At 41.7% G+C, this 22,787-nt stretch overlaps 2 protein-coding genes across 3 annotated transcripts in view; one reads left to right on the forward strand and one right to left on the reverse strand.

Annotated features, from left to right (window-relative positions):
- COLEC10 (collectin subfamily member 10) overlaps nucleotides 1-22,787 on the reverse strand; it is a 436,494-nt gene that overhangs the window by 129,278 nt on the left and 284,429 nt on the right. The window contains exon 3 of one of the 2 annotated variants that reach the window (XM_036830026.1): nucleotides 1,982-2,048. The exons of the other annotated variant lie outside the window; for it this stretch is intronic. Coding sequence (XP_036685921.1) covers nucleotides 1,982-2,027 — 46 coding nt within the window. The 5' untranslated portion in view covers nucleotides 2,028-2,048. The remainder of the gene's footprint in view (nucleotides 1-1,981; nucleotides 2,049-22,787) is intronic. 2 annotated transcript variants of the gene reach the window in all.
- Nucleotides 19,573-22,787, forward strand: part of TNFRSF11B (TNF receptor superfamily member 11b) — a 28,168-nt gene continuing 24,953 nt past the window's right edge. The window contains exon 1 of the mRNA XM_036830022.1: nucleotides 19,573-19,828. Coding sequence (XP_036685917.1) covers nucleotides 19,799-19,828 — 30 coding nt within the window. The 5' untranslated portion in view covers nucleotides 19,573-19,798. The remainder of the gene's footprint in view (nucleotides 19,829-22,787) is intronic.

Consider the following 22,787-nt stretch of genomic DNA (forward strand, 5'->3'; position numbering starts at 1 on the left):
TAAATATGGACCCAAAATTTATAATACCTAGGACCTAAAACAAAATCCCACTATGGATCTCAGGCTTTAAAATGTTGTATCTATTAAACAACATGCCTTTATTTACAATCACTCATGTTTTCATTTTTTTATCAAAGATATTATTTGACTTCGGATCTGAGCCTCTGAGCAGACTGAGATACTAACAGTTGACATTGTTTGAACAACCACTTTATGTTGGTGTATCAGCAAATACTTTATACGTTTTTAATCTAATATGTAATACTTAATTAAACCCCCAAATTACTACAGGCATTATTATTATACTCATTGTAATATGAGTAAACTGAGGCTCAGAGTGGTTAATTAATTTGATGCAGGTCACACAACAGAGCAGAAATTTGAATCCAAGGAGTTGGTCTCTTAACCATTATACTCTGCTAATTCCCAGTTTTCCCATACAGGTTAGCTGTCACAGTAGTCAGATACAAGGGCTGTCTATGCAGCCTTTGTTTTCTCTCTGTTTCTTTTCTTTCCATTTCTTTTCTTTTTTTTCTCTTTTTTTTGAGAGTAAATTTATTATTTCCAACAGTCTAATGGTTTGAACCAGACCTGTACAACAGAATAACTCAAAGAAGTGTTTTCAGGTATGTTTTTGCCAGGCCCAACCACAGAGCTTCTGATTTGGCGCACTAAGGCAAGTAGATGCCTGTGTGTAGGTAAAAGACCCCTGCATGACTCTAACACGGACTCCTGAGGAAGAACACTGCATCAGGTCTTATTAGATACTGAAAGGAGGGCAGAAATTGCATCGCTACCTTCAAGGACCTGGACGAATCTAGGAACTCCAAGTGGTGTTAGAAAATTGGTCAACAAAAACATATAACAACTTCAAAAAGCTTGTGAATCTAGTCTAGATGGAAAGAAAACTTAACAGCAGAAATGTGGTACCTGGCTTGACACCTCATAGTAAACACCATGAAACTGGAAACATTTCACCATGAAACTGGAAATAATCAACCACCCATGGTCCTTTGTCACCCCTTTTCCTGAGTTTTTACATGCCTTCACATTCATGAGAAGAAAAGTAGGGTGGAACGGAGCAAAAGAATAAAACTCTAGATAAAAGAAAAAAAAAAAAAACCCACTGGAAATACATTATGGTTGGAGTTAAATAGTCCCAGTCACTTAAAAATGGAGCAATCTCTTCAAAGAAAGAGCAATGGGAAATAAACCCATAACTTTTATTCACCTCTAATGCTTTCTGTTCTCCAGACAAGCTCTCACAATTCTGCAAAAGGGTTTAGCAGTCTTAAAAAGACATGGCGAGAAGTTATTTCGAAGGATCGGTGTGTTGTGACATGCTCATACTAATTTTGCAGTCTCTCTGCATTACTTCATATGAATTATTTAAAATAACCCACACCCTACCAACACAATGACTTGCGTCTCTTTCATTCTCTATTTAATATTCTTGTTGTTGTTGTTATAGTCAGAAGACAACCTTCTGGCTTTCTGTTTTGTTTGTACTTGTGAGAAAGGCAAAGGAAGTTTTTTAAAAAAAATGTTAATGTCTGCTTGTATATATAGTTGATTTTTTTTAAATGCACTACTTTGGTGTCCTTTTCTGCTTCCTTCTTGTGAGTTTCCATGTGTAATCAACGGACACTAAGTACATCATTAGGACACACTAAATTTTTTCCATAGCCCTGGGGCCATCTTGCGCTCTGTTTTTTTCATTAGAGCCCCACACATGGTGTTTTCAGTAAATTTTCATTTCCTAGGATCTGGTCTTTTTCCACTGAACTCATATTTTTCCCTGATTTCCAAATTAGACATGGTTTTTTAAAAAACACCACCACTACCTCTCCTGGTGTTGAATTAGTATTTAATTTAGCCACCCAGTAGGAATATCAACAGTCACCCATTCAAGTGACAAAATTAAAAATTTTTTCATCCAGTCATGGCCTGGAAAGAATAACTGATTTTACTACTCAGTTACCTGACTTGACATTGATTTTCCATTTCCATGACAATGATCCCACCATCAGCAAATATCAATTGAATGCCTACAATTCAGAAAGCAAAGGGCGGTGTCAAGGTCTGAGTATGAGGTCCATTAATAACTCCCCACTCCTTCCTTTCCTGTTTGGAAGACATAGTTGGAGGCTTACCCGGCAACCACACCATTCCCCGCTTCCCCACTCCCCCTTCACACGCACACTTCCTCCCAGCAGACAGAATCTGCCATGCGACATGGAGACTGAAAATGCCAGGTACATGCTTTGCCAGTCTCCCTTGTGTTTACAGCACCAGCCATGGCCACTGTGACCTGAAGGGAAGTCTGCTGAGACTGGGGTAAGAAACGGGGGAAACAGGGCAAAAGAACATGGTTCTTCTCTTTGATTAAAAGGATTTTGAGAAAAGTTACCCCTTTTCAGCTTTTTAAGATATAATTGTTTAAAAAAAATGCTGAGGGATTAGGCAGCCATCTTGCAATCATGAAGGAAAAAGCTAAAGACCGGAAAGCAATATTCTGAGGAAGACCAAGCCAAAACGCAAGAAAGAGATTGAGTTCTCAATGACATTTTGAGCCATGGCACTAAACCTGGAATTTTCCTAACCCCTGCAATTTAAATTATGTGGAATAATGATTGCATTTCTTATCAAATCCATCTTCAAATGGCTAGTCTGCATTTTGCAGTTGAAGGTATCCCAACTAATATACCTGCTTAATTCTTCTTCCTTCAAAACTCAACTGAGACATCAATGCCCTATGAAATTTCCCTCAATAGCATCTTTGGCCCACCCCATAGCAACCTCACTCCCATCCCCATCCAGGTGGAACAAAATGACCCTTACTTTCAATTCCCATGTTACCCTGGCATACAGATGCTTATTTTCTTACAAAACTTAGGTTCTCCAAGCTCCCTCTCATTCACTAGCTCTCAAGTCCAATGCAACAGGGTCTAGTTGATGTGACCACTTGCCCCATCTGTTGGCGGCAGGCAGAGTTAAATGTCTTTACTAAGAGGGAGAATCTCTGCTCACACCTAGGAAGGACAATGACAGTAGTTGAAAGTTCAGAAGTAGGGGAAATTCTTTGTTGCTCTATATTGAAGCCATCAACATATCCGTCTCCTCTTCAAGATCATAAGCACCTTGAATGAATGGATTGTGTCTTTCTGCAGAAAGTTCAGGAGTTTAGCACATAGTAGATCCTCAATAACTGCTCGTTAAAATGAGCTGATAATTATAGAATTTAAATGTTAAAGCTCAATGACACCTTAGAGATTATTTAATATAACCTCCTAATTTTATAGGTAAGGATATTGAGGACTGGAAAGTTTAAATAACTTTCCCAATTTGTAAAGTAGGGGCAAAGCTAGAACTACTAACAAAATCTCCTAATCCAGTGTTCTTTCTATTCCACCAGAGGTATGAATGCATTTGTAATCTAGGTGGACAGAAAGGATATCTTCAAAAACATAACTAAAAACGCATGCAGATACAATAAGTGTCACATGTTGTTGCAAGAGGGGAGACAACGTTTTGGACTAGGATGGATGGTGAACATTAGCTATTACACATGTCAGGTAGCGCAGTAGTATGGATTCTTGGACTTGCTGCCTTCACCTTTTGATATCAGCTCGTAGTGGGCATCCCTGACTTTCCAGTCTAAATCTGGAGAACATCCCATTTATTCTCTCCACAGCACCTGCGACATTTTCACTTCTCTCAATTTACCACATAACACTGCACATTTATTTATGTGCTTATGTGTTCACTTGTTTAATTTGCATCTTCTCCAGGAGAGCAAAGGCCATGTCTTTTTTGTTCCTGACTCTACATCCAGCACTTCACAGAGCCACTGATAATTAGTTGACACTCAGTATCTAATCAGTCATTAACTTATTCAGCAACATTCCAGGTGATGGGAGTACAAAAATGAAGAAGAAAGGCAGAAGTCCTGCCCTCTTGGAGCTTATAGTCTATTTGGGGAAGACAGAAATTAAGCAATATAACATAAGCACAATACTGCATATTTAAGGAATTTCAGATGCCACCAACTTGAAGATGCATTGTTACTTTTATGCGTGAACAAAGAAAAAGACATCACAAACTTTGCCATGCCATTGGTATTTTTCGATGCATCATAACCTCAGAGAGTTCCTTGAATTGATGAATGAATTAGGTTGGAATTAGGTCTGGAGGCATAGTGGAATATCAGAGAAGTGCGTAGTCATAAAGAACTGACATATTAATCAAGAACTAACCTTGTATTTACAGGGTATGTAGTAACTTTGGTGGCAGATATATCCTGACCCCAGCCCTGGCAATCATTTGTTGTGTGGGCTTGAGCAAGTTCTTGAGTCTCAGTTTCCTAATTTGGAAAATGGTTACTATAAAATGTGACATTTCAGATAATGTATGTAAAAAGACCCTGAACTTAATGGAGACTCAATAAATGATGGTAGTTTTTATTACCTTTATCATTTTACTCAGCAACTCCTCAGTTGAATTCTAGTTGATATCCTGTTTGTTTATTTTAACTGTTGGACCCTTGTCTTGATTTGCCAGTTCTGGGCTTCCCCACCTCCCACCTCTCCCGCCCCCATGACCTCCCATAGACTCTGTGCTCATCTCGTGCACCTTCTGTTTCAACTTGTCACTTGTCTGTCTTCCCTACTAAATTATAAATTCCTTGAACATGTGAACCCTGACTTATTTATATCCATCATATCCAGAATACAATGCTTGGAACCTAGAAGGTTCTTATAATATTTGTTGGCTGAATGTGAGACCAAATATATTTTTGTTGGGGAAAGGGCCTTCCAGGAAAAGGAAAAGTTTTTATAAAAGCCCTGGTGATAGATACATTAGGCATCCATCTATTCACTCAACAAAACTTCTTTTGAGTGTTAACTGGCAATAGATTCAGAGACAATTACTGCTCCTTGGAGTACACAGGGAACATCCCGTGGAATAAGCAGGTTAGTCCTCATCTTGGGCTTTCTCCATCACACTAGTTAATCTCTACCATAGGTGGTTACTCATCCAGTTTGATTTGGATGTGCTGCTCCAGCAGTCCCTTTCCATGGAAAGCTGTTAACTTTATAAGGTTTTAAAGAGACTGCAGATGCTTCTCAACACTTTTTTATGGGTGCCAGAATTTACATCCACCACTGCTCCGTGGAAGGGTTGCCTTTTAGGTAAGGCAAAACAGCAGGGGGGTGATTGATTTGCCTGCTTCCTTCAGACAGGTGTGCCTCGGAGAGCATGAGATCAGCTGTAGGCCCATGAACTGACATGCCAACCTGCAAAGTCACTTCTTTGAAAATGATTTAGCTTTTTTCATTACTTGAGAACTAAGCAGGGCATTAAAAAATGTCCAAAACCAAACTCCCCATTGAAATGTTGAGGTCTGTCTAAGCAAAAATAACCTTTTCCTGGCTTTGCAGGTCAAGAAACCATTAGAAAGGAATCATCTCAGCTGCCCAAAAATGGTCTCGAGTCCAACCGCCAAGGCGCCAAAGCCAACACCACGTTGACGCAGATGGATAGCCAGCCAGAAAAGGTAGAGCTCCAGTGTTAGGCTCTCTCTGCTCCTCCAGCCCGGGAGTGAAGGGAGTGGAAGAAGGGAGGAGAGGAAGGCAGACCAAAAAAATCAACATAGTGCAACATGTCTCATAGTCAAGTCAGCCATGGCAGGGTCTTATAATGCTGTTCACCAGTTTTTGCATCGTGCAGACAGAGATAGCTCGTGTATCAGACGAGCCACTTATTATCTTCCACCTTGGTACCTGCCCACAGGCCTCAAATAATCAGACAAGGAACAGTTCTGATGAGAGTTGAAAATACCCTTTAACCTAGAGAAGCTTACTGTCAAATGATGGATAATAGCTTGAATTCAGTTAAGCAGAAACAGCTAGCAAAATATAATGGAGCATAGAAGTTGTGAATCTAGAGTTCAAGCTCTTGTTTTAATTTTAAGTCTATTTCTTGCTAACTTTGCCACCTTGGACTGGTCTCTGGTCCTCTCTGAGTGCTACTTTCCTAATTTTTCTAATTTTCTGATAGAAATATTTAACTTACCTACCTGTCAGTTATTGGTCAAAGGTTAAATGATTAAATGATCTCATGATATCCTGTTGATTTAAAAGAACTGTACAGGGAATTCCCTGGCAGTCCAGTGGTTAGGACTCCTTGCTCTCACTGCCGAGGACTAGGTTCAATCTTTGGTCGGGAACGAAGATCCCACAAGTCTCGGGGCCATAAATAAATAAATAAACAAGCAAAAATTTTAAAAAGAACTGTACAAATGTTGGATTGTGTCTTATGGCTTAAATGGTAAAATAAGAGGGTATATTTAAAGTTAGCATGACAATATAGATCTACTTTAGGAATAAGAACATCATTCTTATTTAAACTTCTGACGCAGTTTGGAATGGAAAGCAGATTTTATTTCCAAACAAGTGGCTTTGCAGAGTGGTTCACAGGGGGTCCATATTTTCCCATCCCCTTCCTCCTAATCCTTCTCTGGGAGCAAACAGGATAATCTTTTGATCATTCTGCTTTATTGGCAATGTGTATGGTGTGGCTAGAAAAATATGAGGCAAAGAATGGCTCCTTTACATTTTGCACTGTCTTGCTTTAAGGACTCAGTGAAATAAGGTGTGGAAAAAGTACTTCAAAAAGAATAAAGTGAAAAAAAAGAGTGAGAAAAAAAAGAATAAAGTGGTTTACAAATGATCTCTTAAGCACAGTTTTGATCATGCTCAAAAACCCTTTGAGCCTCCACTGTCCATAAAACAACAGTAGCACCTGGCATTCAAAGTCATCCACACTTCCTTCAGCCTCTTCCTTCTCTGTTGCTTTAGCACAAAGACAAGGTCCTCTCACACCTGTGCCTCTCACCTTCCCTCTGCTGGGACCATGCACCCTGCGCTACCCATTCTTCCATCACCACCACCAACGCACCCCACCCCTGCCCACGTCTGGGCCTCCAGGAGCCTAGTTTTTCCTGCCTGGAATCCATTTCCTTCTCGTATCTGCCTCTTAAAAGCCTGCTCATTTTTCGGGACCTCCCTGGTGGTCCAGTGGGTGGGACTCCACGCTCCCAGTGCAGGGGCCCCAGATTCGATCCCTCGTTGGGGAACTAGATCCCTCATGCGTGCCGCAACTAAGACCGTATGCCACAACTAAGACCCAGGGCAGCCTAAATCAATCAATCAATCAATCATAATTTTTAAAAAGCCTGCTTACTTTTCAAAGCTCTTCTCTTTCAGGAAGCCTTTTCAGGTAGCCTCCCGCCCCCTCCCCACACACACCATCAATCCCATTTCAAATGTATCCTTCCTACCCCCTCAACTCCTAAAGACTTCATACCATACTCGTATCATTATGCCTTCTGACCTCCTGTACCACTTCTTTGCTGTAATTTTTTTAAAGCGTGTGTAATAGTATAGGCCAAACTCTGATTAAGAGACCAGGTGATAAACTCCCAGAAGGCAAGGAAGACACCTGGACATCCACTTTCCATAGGTTTCCTCAGCGCTTGCACAGGATTGAACACTTTGCAGGCACTCCTGGATGCGTATGCCTCAGCTGATTTGACTGCCGTGGTTGCTGGGGGAGATTTTCTGCTTTAAATATCTAGTTTATACTTTTAAATAGGTAGTAACTGTAGCATGAACAGTCTTTGAAACTATAAAATCTCTCCTTTCGATGGCCTAGACAGCCGTGTCCGCATAGCACAGGTACAATCATTCTAAAGTAATACCTCAGTGAATTTGATTACAGAGAAGTGCTGATGTTTGTGGAGAGCTTACTGCTTGCCAGGCATTGTTCTAGGTGTCTCACATATATATTCCCGTTTAATACTCAGAACAATCTTAAGAAATGAATACTGTTATTAGCTTCTCCATTGTATAGATGGAGAAACTAAGACCCAGAGAAATGTAAGGACACAGAGCAAGGCAGCAAAGATTCAGATGCAAAGAGTCCAGCCTCAGAACCGGAGCTACACTCTGCTCTATTGTTTTTCATCTAAAAGCGCCCCAAATGACTTGACTACTTTTGCTACTAAACTGATCTTTATTCCAAGCTACCTAAACCTTATCTGACTTGCGTTTGAAGGGAAGGCCACAAAAACCCCCTCTTCCACACTTCCCACTGTGCCTGCCCCTTGGGACTTCTGCTTTTGTGTTCCTTTCATCTCCCCAACATCTAACAACCACTAAAGAAGCAGCAGAGCTTCCTTCAAATGTAAACTGTGGTAAGTACCAGGTTGTTTGGAACCCAAGGAGCTACTGAATCAGTCACTGTTTGCTGCTCCCTCTAACAAATATTTCTTTGACATCCTTGAATGACTCAATCACACATCCCACACCTGCTGCCCTGAGACAGGAGAATCAGCTGCCCTGAGATCTGAGCTGTGCTGGGAGTACACAGTGTCAAAGGGTGAGCCCATTTATAGACTCAGTTAGTACAATGATGCACTAGTGAGGAGAAAACAACCCTCATTTATGTAACATTGAAAATTCAGGATGGGTGACCTAGACGAGAACCCAGGAAATATAAATATTGAAACATGACAAATGATGATACAACAATATTATTACTAACCAAGGTACAAACATCTTTTTAAAACGGTGCCACAAAATGTTTCATCATATTCCAAATCAGTTTCCCTACTGGAGTCATAGGTCATGAACCTTCTGAAAGTGAATGCAAAATTTATGTGAACTTACATATGTTTTTTTTTTGGCCAGAAGACCCACAGCTCTTATGAACTTGAAAGCCCCAGTCATGAGGCTTTCTCCTGCCACACAGTGACTGGGGTTAGAACCACTAAGTCATGACGTCTAGGACCAGCTTTTGGTCCCACTGTGCAAAATCCTTTCAAATGGTCTGGTTTAGAAGTGTAAGTACATCTGTGCCTCTACTGGAACTCCTCCCAGCAGAAGCAACATGTCTTTTAAGAGAAAAAAATCATAACACAGATAATGTCCTTCCTACCAGGACCCAAAAGGTGACCTGACTGTTGTCAGGTTCTATTGACTACATAATTCATATTGTCTGCCACGTGGTACCTACAGAAATACAAACCTTCGAAGGCCATTTCACGTACTAGAGGAGGAACTGTAGTGACAGAATTTGTAAATGAAACTGCTTTTCATTTACACATTGTTTACATTCCTCCAGAGCCAAATCCCATCCTTTCTCTTCTATCATAGTCTAAGCTATTCCCTGTACACAACTCTTTTCTCTGCCACTCCCTTGCTCTGAGTTCCTGTTAGTATGTCTGAAATTTATTTTCAAATATTTTGGCACAGTGTGATGTTATATACACATTAGTCATGTTAATCTATCCTGTACATGTAGACAGTTGATTTAACCAGGATTCCCACTTTCCAGAGGGTGAATTAGCATTTCAACAGAAGGTCCACATTCCAGGAATTCAGCGCTGTCCATCTTCCAGCAACACCAAAGACTTCCTTCCTTAGCATAATGGTGGTAAAATGGGCTCTCATGGGTGAAATCATAGGTATTTACGTCACGGGATTGGCTAAAGCATGCATTCTCAGTGGGAGACATATATTCCGCAAGTGGGCAAAATTTGTTTGGTTGGGGAGGGGTAAAAAAAGCTTGAATATTGCAAGGGTTTCACGTTCTTCCAAAGCACAACCCTACCTGAAAACATCTTATGCCTTAGTATTTAATTTCTCTCAAGTTAAATTGACTTAAAAATTTCTCCTTTGGGTGTAGTAATGAAAAAATATGTGGAGGAACATCTGGCTAAAATATTTTAACACCCTCTACACCCTTGTAGGAATACAGAATATAGCCAATTCTCTGTCCTTTATTTTTAGGATCAGTGAGTATGTTAGCTCTAGGCTTGTCGTATGTGACCTTTATCATGTTGAGGTACATTCTTTCTATACCTAATATGCTGAGAGTTCTTATTATGAAAGGATGTTGAATTTTTGTCAAACATTTTTTCTGCCTCTATTGAAATGATCATATTTTTATCTCTCATTCTGTTCATGCCCTGTGTCACATTTATTGATTTGCATATGTTGAACCATCCTTCCATCCCAGGGATAAATCCCACTTAATCATGTTGAGTCCTTTTAATGTGCCATTGAATTTGGTTCGCTAGCATTTTGTTGAGGATTTTTGCATCTATATGCATCAGGGATACTGACCTGTAATTTTCTTTTCTTGTAATGTTGCCTGGCTTTGATAGCAGGGTAATGCTGGCCACATAAAATGAGTTTCAAAGTGTTCCTTTCTCTTCAATTTTTTGGAAGTGTTTGAGAAGGACTGGTATTAATTTTTCTTTAAATATTTCATAGAATTAACCTGTGAAGGCATCTAGTCCTGGACTTTTACTTGTTGGGAGATTTCTGATTACTGATTTAATCTCCTTACTGGTAATTGGTATGTTCAGACTTTCTATTTCTTCCTGATTTTAGTCTTGATGGGTTGTATGCTTCTAAGAAGTTTTCTGTTTCTTCAAGGTTATTCAGTGTGTTAGCATACAATTGTTCATAGTAGCCTCTTACGATCATTTGTATTTCTTTGATATCGGTTGTTATGCTTAATAGTGAAACGTTAAAAGGCTTTTCTCTAAGATCAGAAACAAGACAAGGATGTCCACTCTCACCACTTCTATTTAACATAGTACTGGAAGTCCTAGACACAACAGGCCAAAGTAAATAAATAAATACATAAAAGGCATTCAAATTGGAAAGGAAGAAGTAAAACGATCCGTTTGCAGATGGCATGATCTTATATACAGAAAACCCTAAAGACGCCACCAAATAGCTGTTAGAACTAATAAATAAATTCAGTAAAGTTTCAGGATATAAAATCAGCACACAAAATCAGTTGCATTTCTATATACTAACAATGAACTATCTGAAAGAGAAACTAAGAAAGAAATCCCCCTTACAATAACATCAAAAACAACAAAATATTTAGAAATAAAATATTTTTAGTACCAATGCCCTAGATTTGATCCCTGAACTGTCCTGTATTCTACCTCTGATTCTAGGAATACTTGTTTGCCTGATGGAGGCATTGTTGCTACGTCCTGCCACTGGACACTGCGTGGTCTGGCCCTGCGCACCTCTCTGAGCACATATGGTTTAAATCTCCCTCTCATTCCCTTAGCTTTAGCCCACTGACATTTCTCACCTGCGTTACCACACTTGCTCTTTGCTCTACCTGGAGGTCCACCTCCCAGAATATGCAATGCCCTCATCATTCCATTGTCTGATCAGAAGTTGCTGCTTCTTTTTTAAATTTATTTATTTATTTATTTATCTTTGGCTGTGTTGGGTCCCCGTTTCTGTGCGAGGGTTTTCTCCAGTTGCGGCAAGCGGGGGCCACTCTTCATCGCGGTGCGCGGGCCTCTCACTATCGCGGCCTCTCTTGTTGCGGGGCACAGGCTCCAGACGCGCAGGCTCAGCAGTTGTGGCTCACGGGCCTAGTTGCTCCGCGGCATGTGGGATCCTCCCAGACCAGGGCTCCTGTGTCCCCTGCACTAGCAGGCAGATTCTCAACCATTGCGCTGCCAGGGAAGCCCAGAAGTTGCTTCTTTAGAGAGCCTTTCCCTAAGAAACTCAGCTAGGGACTTCCTTGGTGGTGCAGTGGATAAGACTCCGTGCTCCCGACAAAGGGGGCCCGGGTTCGATCCCTGGTCAGGGAACTAGATCCCACTTGCATGCCACAACTAAGAGTTTGCATGCCACAACCAAGGAGCCCATGTGCCACAGTAAGACCCAGCACAACCAAATAAATAAATAAATACTTTAAAAAATCTATAAAAAAAGAAACAGCTAAAGTAGCCCCTTTCTAGGCACGCACCATTACACTAACTTGAATTATGGACTTCAACCCTCTTATCACTCTCTGAAACTGGCTTATCACCATCCAAAGCGTTTATTTCCTGATTTATTTCATTACTCTCTCTCCTCAACCTGACTGAAAGCTTCTGAAGTGTGGTAACTATTTCTGTCTATATCGGGGGTGCAGTGTCTGGCACCTACTAGGTACTAAGTACTTTATCATTTATTTGTTGAATAAATAAATGATAAAGTACTTTATGTGTACTGAAACTGGTTATGTTAATAGTGCCCCTTCAGCTGAATATTAAATAACTTCATCCCCCTCTTAAGCTTAATATTCACCTACAGATGCTCCTTTAGGCTAAGTCTTTTCTAGGCAAACTCTTGTTTCAGGAAGCAATTCTCTCTTGCAGGCTATTTTTTCTGAAAATTATCACATCAAAACTTTTGTTTCTAAAGGCTTGTTTCAGTTAAAGGAGGGGACTTTCCCAGGTAGAAGCACCTAAGTGACTACAAAGAAAATGGTTCTAAGGATTCTTATCTATCATATTTTCATTAGCCAGGTGCAGACAAATTGCACGGGGGTTGGGGGAAGGGGAGAATCTTTGAATTGACCCTAGAGATGACCAAATTTCCTAAAGGACTTTTGAAGAGGAAACTCTGAGTAGGCAGGCAGTATTTTCTAACACTCTTCTGATATGCAAATATCAGATATATTTGTTCAGAAGCCTTCAGGTGAGTGGTTGTTTGGGATATGCATCCCTGTTTAATTAAGGAACCCATTTCCTGGGACTGAGTAGACACTAGATGGGTATCTAAGTTTCAGAAAACCCCGGATGAAGTGACTGGAGCTATTGGCAGACAAGGTCAAAGTGTTTATAAGCAAGGAGTTAAGTTTCTTCTTCTGGCTGCAGAGGAATGACAGACACCATGTTTTGGTCTATTGAGATTTTTTTTTTCTTTTTCCAAACTTCCCCACCCAGAATTAACATGAATTTGGCACTGTCTTGACAGAAATTTCAAACAGAAAATTGTGATGGGTTTTGCATGCACGGAAAGGCTTGATATATGTTCTCCTCTGTTCAAGCAGGCAGGGTATATACTATGCTATTTAACGTAATTGAACTCTACTATTAAGAACCTTTATCAAAGAATGTACAAGATTTTCCCCCTGCTAGTAGCTTGCCAACCTCATACAGTCAGAGAAACCAGAATCTGCGAATGGGTGATGCATTTTGGAAGGAAATATAATCATAAGGTGAAACTGCCTGAACTGTGGAGGTTATTTTCTTAGACTGAAGGGGGAAAAGAGAATCCAGAAAAGGAGGAAAAAAGAAATTTGAGGGAGAGAAAAAGTGTGACTTTACAGTTCTGTATTCATAATATTTAGTGCGCACTCTAGCAAGTATTGCAAAAGTCTAAATTCCCTTGAAAATTAATCATGCTACTATAAATCCTAAAAGAGGGGAAGAGACCTATGCTGCTATGGATTGAATTGTGTTCCCCCAAATTCCTTTGTGGAAGTGCTAACCCCCAATGCAAACTATATTTGGAGATAGGGCGTTTAGGAGGTAAATAAGGTTAAATGAGGTCATAAGGGCGGTGGTCTACAGAACTGCTAAGAAGAGGAAGAGAATGATATCTCCCTCTGAACACACACAAAGACGAGCTCATGCTAGCACACGGCGAGATAGTGGCCACCTACAAGCCAGAAAAAGAGGACTCACCAGAAGCCGATACCCCAATATCAAACTTTCGGCCTCCAAAACTGTGAGAAAATACATGTCTGCTGTTTAAGCCAGGGGTCCCCAACCCCTGGGCTGCAGGCGGGTACCAGTCCGCGGCCTGTTAGGAACTGGGCCGCACAGCAGGAGGTGAGCGGCGGGCGAGCGAGCGAAGCTTCATCTGCTTCTCCCCGTCGCTCCCCGTCGCTCCCCATCGCTCGCATCACCGCCTGCACCATCTGCCCCATCCCGTCCATGGAAAAACTGCCTTCCACGAAACTGGTCCCTGGTGCCAAAAAGTTCAGGGACCGCTGGATTTTAAGCCACCCAATCTATGGTATTTTGATATGGCAGCCCAAGCTAAGACAGATTTCCCACCCTCCACTTCTCCTGGTGGGCTGATAGAAGTTGCTAAGCCCTGAATCATAAATGAGGCAGCTTTCTTTATAGAGCTTGAAAGACCAGGCTTCCCGCTTAAAGAATGCAGTGCTCCTTCCAATGCTATGTGACATGGGTTACAGGGAGTAGTATTCACTTATTATAAGTTATCCCTCCCGCACACACACACAAAGTGGTAAGATTAATACTAAGAATAGTATGGTATTTGGGAGACAATCTGACAATACCTATCAAAATGTAAAATACATATACAGAATGTAAAATACATATACAAAAAAATTGGGACAAAGGTCCCAATTACATTTCAAAGAGTTTATCCTTAAAAAGTCCACTCACCTAAATGTGCAAAGATGGACACATAAGAATACTCACTGCCACATGGTCTGTAATAGAAAAATACTGGAAGCAGCTGAATTGTCCATCAGTAGAGCACTAGTTAAGTAAATTACGATATAGTCATAGGCTAGAGTATTGTACTACAGTGAAAAAGAATGGGACATTTGTATATATGTCTGTGCCCATCCTCAGTCTGTTCACCCTCACAAACCATCCCCCTGTTCTTCTCTGTATCACAGGAGAGCCCACCAGCTCATGCTGCATCCCATGTCTGCGGGTACCTGCCTGTGCTTGGCCAATGGAAAGCTCTTGAAGGAGATTCGAGGGGCAGTATTTCTGACTGCAACTCTGTCTCCATAGAGCTCAGATCCCACTGGACAGAGCCACTGTGGCTCCGGCTTCCTTCTGGTGAGACAAGCCCCCAACTCTTCCCTTTGACCCACCACGGCAGGGAGGTAATAGCTTCATGCTGTTGCTCACGTCTTGGTTGCCTCAGCATCCTCTGTCTGACTTCTCAGCGATTCTATAACCTGTGTAACCAGTTCCATGTATTAAGTTCTCTCTTTTGAAGCCCTCAGACACAGTGCCGGTATGGAACAGAAACAGTGTCAAGTGGCGAAGCAACCTTTGGGACACTGTAGTGTATGCTCCTTTCTGCACGGAACAACAGGATATCTATCCATAAACATGTATTTGTATATGATCTGAACAATCATCCAAAAATCATTCATAGTAGAAGCTTCTGTAAATGGGCAGTGGAGGTCTGAAGCGAAATGGAAATTTACCCTCCACTGTATATGTGTTAATACTATTTGAATTTTTACCATATGCAGGCATTTAAAAAAGCTTAAACTTAGTTAAGCTAATAAAAATACTTCTCAATTTATGCTGTGATTTTTAGTTTAAGAGGGCTTTCTCTTGTATGGCTATGTTTGGACCTATGACCCTGAGGCTGACAGGATGAAGGTCAGAGAATTTCCACCCCACAGAAGCTATAATGATCATGTCACCCCCGGGCTTAAACCCTCCAGGGCTTCCTATGGTTTTTTGGAGGAAGACTAGAATCAATTACACTTTGCAGCCTGACCACTGTCAGGCTGACCACTCGTCTCTGCAGCCTCTTCCAGCCTAGGCAGCACCTTGCTCTCCGTGTACCAGCCTTACTGGGCTTCTCCTAGTTCCTGGAAATTACAACTCTCTTCCTCTCACCTCGAGGTCTGCTGACACCCTGTCCTTCCTGCCCAAGGGCTATCTTCTCGCTACTAGTTAACATACATGAGATGTGGCTTAAAATCATACTGGCTCAGTTGCTCCAACTGTGACTTATTTCTTTCCATGTATTTATATTTGTGTGATTGTTTGACTAATACCAGCTTTCAACGAAAGGGTTATTTTAACGAATGACTGACAACGCTGGAGTCACGCTACCCTTGAGTGGGAAACCATAACTAGCCCTTACTGACCCCTGGCAGCACTTCCAGATCCTTAAGCAATGGGTGACTTACTCAAGCAGAAAGTGCTTGCCTTCCTGCACGTTATTTTGAAAGCAAGTACATGCCCATTTCTGTACAGAGTCTATAAAACCTTGAAAGTCAAATAGCTTTGTGTAGAATATTAATAGTTAAAACTGTGTTTGTTAATGAAGAAACGGGCAAACATTAACAAAAGAAAATCAATAGGTTAACTGCAAATTTCTCCTCTTTTCTTTCTGTTCCTTCTCCTACAAGATCAGAAAAAGATTTAATAACAATGAAATAACAAGGAATATGTTCTTGTTCTTCTAGTTAATAACCTTTCCTCCACGTAACCTCAGAACTTGTATTTCCAGTTTTCAGGTGTGGGAGCTCAGGTGTAATATGTTCTAGACATTCAATCAGTCACTTCAGAGCCCACTGTGTGCCTGGTCTCCCAAAGGACCTAAATCAATCCCTGTCCTGAGTTTCAGGCATTTTTGTTATAATGATGATTATAAATGGCCTCCTGTATCAGGTGCTTTGCTGCTATGCTAAAGAGTGGAAGTGTTTTCCTCCTGGGCCTCCCAATATTCAGGCACCATTTCTTTAAGCCATACAAACGGCTGAAACCGAAGCAAGGACCATCAGAAATATGTGCAGTGAAAATGTGTTCAACATGGGGTCAAACTCAAGAGTTCAGGGAGGAGAAGATGAGGGTTACCTGATTAGGTGTCACCTAGAAAGTCAGCATCACACATCTCTGGTGCCCAGAAACAGAAGGTTAAATTTATGGGACACTCTGTTCAATGGCCCCTGCCAGTGAAGGATCTGTCACAGGAAGATGGATATAGTCTGTCTGCCAAGTGAATGTTCAGACTTTCCCACTTGGATTCAGTCCCGAATGCCCGGGTCCCTTCCAATCCAGGCTTAAGGTGAAGTCCAGCTTCTGAGTGTTCAGGGCCTGCTGCCCACTGTAGTGGGTCACATGGGAAGAGCCAGGGGGACCGGACAGATTGCTCCAAGAATACAACAAATGACGTGACGGATAACTCAGAGTGTCTGTTTCCTGGCGGTGGGTGATTAATAAACAGCCCACGGTCAGGCCCCGACATGCACAGTGGATACACAGACTATTCTGTGACTCTAGACAAATGGTGCCCCGGCTTTTCTCAAGATGACAGTGAATTACACTCCCTCCCACTCTCTCTCTCTCACACACACACACACACATACACACACCACCACCACCACTATAACTATTATTTATCAAATAGTTACAGGGAGGCCAGACGCTGAGCTAAAAGTTTCAAGGAATATCATAGGAAAATATATGATTCCTACCCTCAGGAGCTTGTAGTCTCGCCTTACCGTGTGCTTGTATAAATGTCTCTACGAGCACCTCGGATAAGAATGATAATAATAGCTAGAGCCAGTGAGCACTTACTACGTGCTAAACACTATGTTGAGTGATTTACACATTTTATCCAATTTCATCCTCATAATAACCCTTATAATCCTCTGAGGGTGGTATGATTTTTCTCCTCACTATACTGATTAAGACACCAAACAGAAACACAAATAAGTTAGTTAAAACTTGCCCGGGGTCATAGAGCCAGGATGTAGTAGATCTGGGGTTCAAGTAGAGGAGTCAGTCTGGCTCTAAAGCCTGGTATCTTACTTACTCCCCGGGAACAATCAGAGCTGTAATTTAGTAAATATTTCCTATGGGCCAGGCACTGTGCTGAGTTATCTTACATGCGTTCCTTTATTTAGTGCTCACAAGTAGTGATTAATGTCATTTATGGAATGCTTTTTAAAATACTTTCATTTGCTCCTTCCCACATTTCTGTAATAGCAGTACTGTTTTTATCTTACAGATGAGCAACCTGAGGCTTAGGCAGTCATAAAACTTTCCCAGGGTTAACACTGCGGGATTCAATCCTTGATCAGTTTTCTCCAAGGCTTGACTCCTGCACATTAGCGTTATATGACAGTTCAAGGAAAATGCCTTCAGATAGTATCCCAGACAAGCATTATCCTGAGAAAGACAGTAATACTGCCATTTATATAGTGCTTTATTACTAACACTCAAATTTACTTGAGTCCCATGGTCAGTCTAAGTGCTAGTAGCTCAGATTGTAGATGTCAAACTGAAGTTCAAAAGTTGAGGGGCAGGGCTTCCCTGGTAGCACACTGGTTAAGAATCCGCCTGCCAATGCAGGGGACACAGGTTCGAGGCCTGGTCCGGGAAGATCCCACATGCCTCGGAGCAACTAAGCCTGTGCGCCACAACTACTGAGCCTGTGCTCTAGAGTCTGCAAGCCACAACTGCTGAGCCCATGTGCCTAGAGCCCGTGCTCCACAAGAGAAGCCACCGCAATGAGAAGCCCGCGCACCGCAATGAAGAGTAGCCCCTGCTCGCCGCAACTAGAGAAAGTCCCTGTGCAGCAACAAGGACTCAACGCAACCAAAATTAAAAATAAATAAAAATTTTAAAAATGAATAAAATCTATCTTTTAAAAAAAAAAAAGCTGAGGGGCAGGTCTAGAGTCATACCACTTTGTCCCCACTCCCTGACCTTCATTCATTCACTAGTTCACTTAAGAAACCACCATGCTCTGGAGAGAGAAAGCTGAATAAGATCTTCTGTCTTCTGTAATTCACAGTCAGAGCAGAAGAGCTGAATTCTTTCCCTCTAAATATTTTCTACTCTTGTCTATGGATCCACTTTGACCTCCTGGTGGAAAGATGTGGGTTTGAAAGGGCAGATACTCTGATCCCTGCTGGTAATACTTGCCCCTCGGGCCACTCTTCTGATTCTCTTCACCTTCCTCTCCTTGAACTCTGGTGAAAAGCAGAAATTGACCTTCTAAGGAGACAGAACTGAACACTTGGCCCTGTTGGGGAGACTGGCTCTGCAGTGGTTTTTCAGCATCCGCAAGCAAAGAGTTCTGGTAGCAACCTGAGAGCAAATCAGTAAACTGCAAGCCCTCAAAATGAGTCTACACTTTAGATGTCATCAGGTCCAACTTTCAGATAAGCAGCTGGTGGGAGTGGATGGGGGAGACAAGAACACTTCAGGAAAAGCACCAGACTTCCACCAACAGCTTGGGGGCGGTGGAAAGACCTCGAAGAGGCAACTCCATAAGTTCAGTAGGTAGGACAAGAAGGTACCAATAACCCTTTGATGATGATGGTGTTGATGAAGAAAAGAGCGGCGAATGTATCCCACAGCCTGCAAGGTGTTTCCTGCCCTAGGCAGGAAGTTTTCCTGGGCTGATTCTCTCTGGCTCTAACTACCCCAGGCAACAAACAGTGAATAGGAAAAAGCATGAGCTTTAGAACCAGACAAGTTAGAGGAGTTTCTTCACGTGTCTATGCAACCTTGGAGATTAATGATTGCAAACTCCCAGAGCAGTGCTCTGAGACAGTGCAGTGCGTGAATGAGAAGGCTTGTTATTGGAGGGCTCAGAAACCGCTGAGGAGGGGGTCAGACAAGAGTGGAATACAGTGTCTGGGACGCACTGCAGGCTGCGCCCGGATCTTGGCTGAATCTGACGCTCGGGGTGGAGGAGCCCAGCACAGCGGCTACCCAGCGTGCGCCCAGCCCTCCCACCGCCGGCCGCGGCTGCCAGGAGGCCGGCCGCTGGCGGGAAGGGGTCAGGAAACCTCAGAGCCGCGCGGAGACAGCAGCCGCCTTGTTCCGCAGCCCGGTGGCTTTTTTTTTTTTTTTCGCCTCCCAGGGGCCAGACATCCCCGTCCCAGCACCGCCCACCGCCACCCCCCACCGCGCCGTTTCTTTCCTTCCTGGCTCTGAAAGCGTTAACCCCGGACCCCAGCCCCACTCCCCCGCTCCCGCCCAAGGTTCCTAAAAAAGAAAGGTGCAAAGTTTGGTCCAGATAGGGAATGAATGATCAAAGCCAAGCCGATACTTCCTGTTGCCGGGACACTATATATAACGTGATGAGCGCACGGGCTGCAGAGACGCACCGGAGCGCTCACCCCGCAGCCGCCGCCTCCGAGCGCCTGAGGTTTCCCGGGGACCACAATGAACAAGTTGCTGTGCTGCGCGCTCGTGGTAAGTCCCTGGTCCGGGGACGCGGGCACCGGTGCCCCGGGCGCCGGGGGAGGCTTCTCGCCTCCCGGTCTCCCGACCTCCCCGAGGACTGATGGGGAAAAAGCTCGACTTGCTTCCTCTCCCGGGACAGATTTGGGGTCAGGTTGGAACAGGAGACCTCTTTCAAACTGATTGTGCTTCTCCTAGGGTGTCCCTTTACACTGGAAAGTTCCTGCTGGGTTTATGGAGAAGAGACGAGCTCTGGACCGTTTTTACTGGAATGAGTTTTATCCATTCTATTCATTGTCTTTCTTCATCTCAGATGGTTCATACCATCTTTGCTTAGCTAACCTGAGCGTCATTATCATCACCATCATTATTATTATTATCATTAGCAATAAAGTGGTCTCTTAGAATCAAGATAAGTTGGGAGATGTCAGTCTTCTTAAAACTACTGTAATTAGAATGAAGTTTGGATGCAGTGAATATGATACATCATTAGGCTCATTCCCCACTTAAGCAAATGCTATGGGAAATTTTGAATAAGTGGCACCAGAGAAAGGATCGCACATGCACACACATTCTTTACTGTGCAGTTTAACATTTTACTAACTTTTTATTATCAAAATGGGATATTTCAGTTCTCAATTTGAATGTAATGTGGAAAATATTGGTGAGATAATGTTAATTAGGTTCTAAAATATGTTTAAATAATTGAAGTTCAGCACTAAATAGAACTAAAAGTTATTTTACACATGCAATTTGGAAAAGAAGGAATCTCTGTAACTTTTAGCTTCTTTTTTTGTTTTTAATTTGGATTTTGACCAATCAAATTAATGAGATTTGTATGTAGATTATTCTATGACCAATGGCTTATTTCCTTTATGTCACTAGAGTGTGGAATGCATTGAGACATGAATCAGACATTCATGAAAGGATAGGAAAATCCATATTTAAGCCACATATGTGTTTTGGAAGTTGTTGCAGTAACTGCATGAATATCAATGTCCAACCCACAAAGAGTGAATGGAAGGCTAGGAAGTCTTCCAATTAGTTCCTGGGATACACAAACATAAATAAGTAAATAAACAGCAAAGTCACTAAAGAAAAGGTAGATTAACAGGAGTCCACACTTAAGTATGCTAATCTTATGCACCACTACATATAATACCTACATGTGTATGTGTGTATGTATATATGTATATTATATAAAATAACTTCACTAATATGGATAGTATGGAGAGCTTTTTAAAAAGTGAAGCTTTATTAAAACAGGACACGTATAGAGAATTGCACAAATCATAAGTGTCTGAGTTTCTCAAAGTGAACACTTGTGAGCCAGCACCCAGATCAAGCAACACCACATTACCAGCACCCTAGAAGCTTCCTGGGCTTTCTCCCTGTCACCACTACGGCTGTGGCCAGAGGAATCAATATTCTGATTTCTAATGCCAGAGATGAGTTTTGCTTATATTTGAACTTTATATAAATGAACTTTATGTACTTTTTTGCATCTGTTTGCTTTCACTTAAGGTTCTACTGTGAGATCGTCTCCAGTGTTGGATGTACAAAAGCTCATCCATTTTCATTGCTGTGTAGTATTCCATTGTGTGGCTACACCACAAGTGACTTAATCATTCTAGTTTTTGGCTAGTATAAATAATTCTATTAAAATGGGTACCCTTTTATTCTTCCTAGCCTTTTATATGCTGTCAAAGATTTAATTCATAATAAACATATTATCAGTAACTTTTAAATTTTAGAATTTCCATTAAATAATATATATACTTAATAATAAGTGTTTCAAAATAATAAGTAGACAAATGTTTTGATATCTGGTCTGTATATGGATGAAGATATACATTTAGATAACACAGCATCTACTAATTGTAGATGATACAGCATTATCAGAAGAGAAACCTTTTATTGTGTCTTGAACACAGTAAATACTTTAAATAGGAATGATTTCCCTTTCCCTTTCTGTAGTTTCTGAGATTGACTTTATTTTATAAATAATTGAAAAAAGATACTTTGTACTTACACATGAAGAGTCCAAATGCCCTTCTGTAAACACCAAGATGTAGTTCTAAGAACTGGAAGCATTACAGCTATTTAGTCCTTTGTACCAGGCATGCCACTAGGCACTAGGGACAGAATGGAAAACATGGACACGATTTCTGTCCACATGGACCACATAGCCTAATGGGGAAAGTAGATATTGGACGTATAATAAGAATAACAAAAGGAGAAGTACTAGGTGACTGGGGAACATAAAAGATCTTGCCTTCCAGGACCTCATAAAGAAAGTTGTTGTGCAGTGGTTATGAGTTTGGTAACTTTGGATCAAAATTCAAATACCAGTACCACTGCTTACTTGATAAAAGATTGTGTGGCAATTTACATCTCTCTTGAGTTTTAGTTTTCTATAAAGTAGAGATAATAATATGCACACATGCAAGATAACCACATAAAGTTCCTGTTCCATATTAACACTAGCTTCTAGCCTTATGCTCACAGATAACTGTAGGATGCTCTAGACCCAAGTGAATTATGTAAACAAAGTGCTGACGAAGCTCATAGGAGGGAGAGATGGCCACCAACTATGACCTTGAAGGAGCAATAGAATGTTTCACTGTTGGAGATAAAATCAAGGCATCCTGAATGTAAGAAGTGGAAGAAGGTAAAATTGTGAGGCAAAGTTACAATTCTAGATTCTTTTTGTGAGAGCAGAGGATATGCCTGTAAGCAAGCACTGAGGGGGTGTGGTCATTAGGACTAATGCCATAGTCATGGGCTTTCTGGAATGCTCACTGATGTAGCTAATTAGAGACCTACTCTGCAAGATGAGGTGATCACATCACCAAGTCATTTCTTTCATGGTTGCTCAAGGAGACTCCCTAGACTGGGAACATCCCGGTCTAGGCCTAGATTTTAACTGGTGGCTGAAACGTCCCATCATGGAGGTCTAGAACCATCCATT

The sequence above is a fragment of the Balaenoptera musculus genome, chromosome 17 (assembly GCF_009873245.2).
Source record: "Balaenoptera musculus isolate JJ_BM4_2016_0621 chromosome 17, mBalMus1.pri.v3, whole genome shotgun sequence".
NCBI lineage: Eukaryota > Metazoa > Chordata > Mammalia > Artiodactyla > Balaenopteridae > Balaenoptera > Balaenoptera musculus.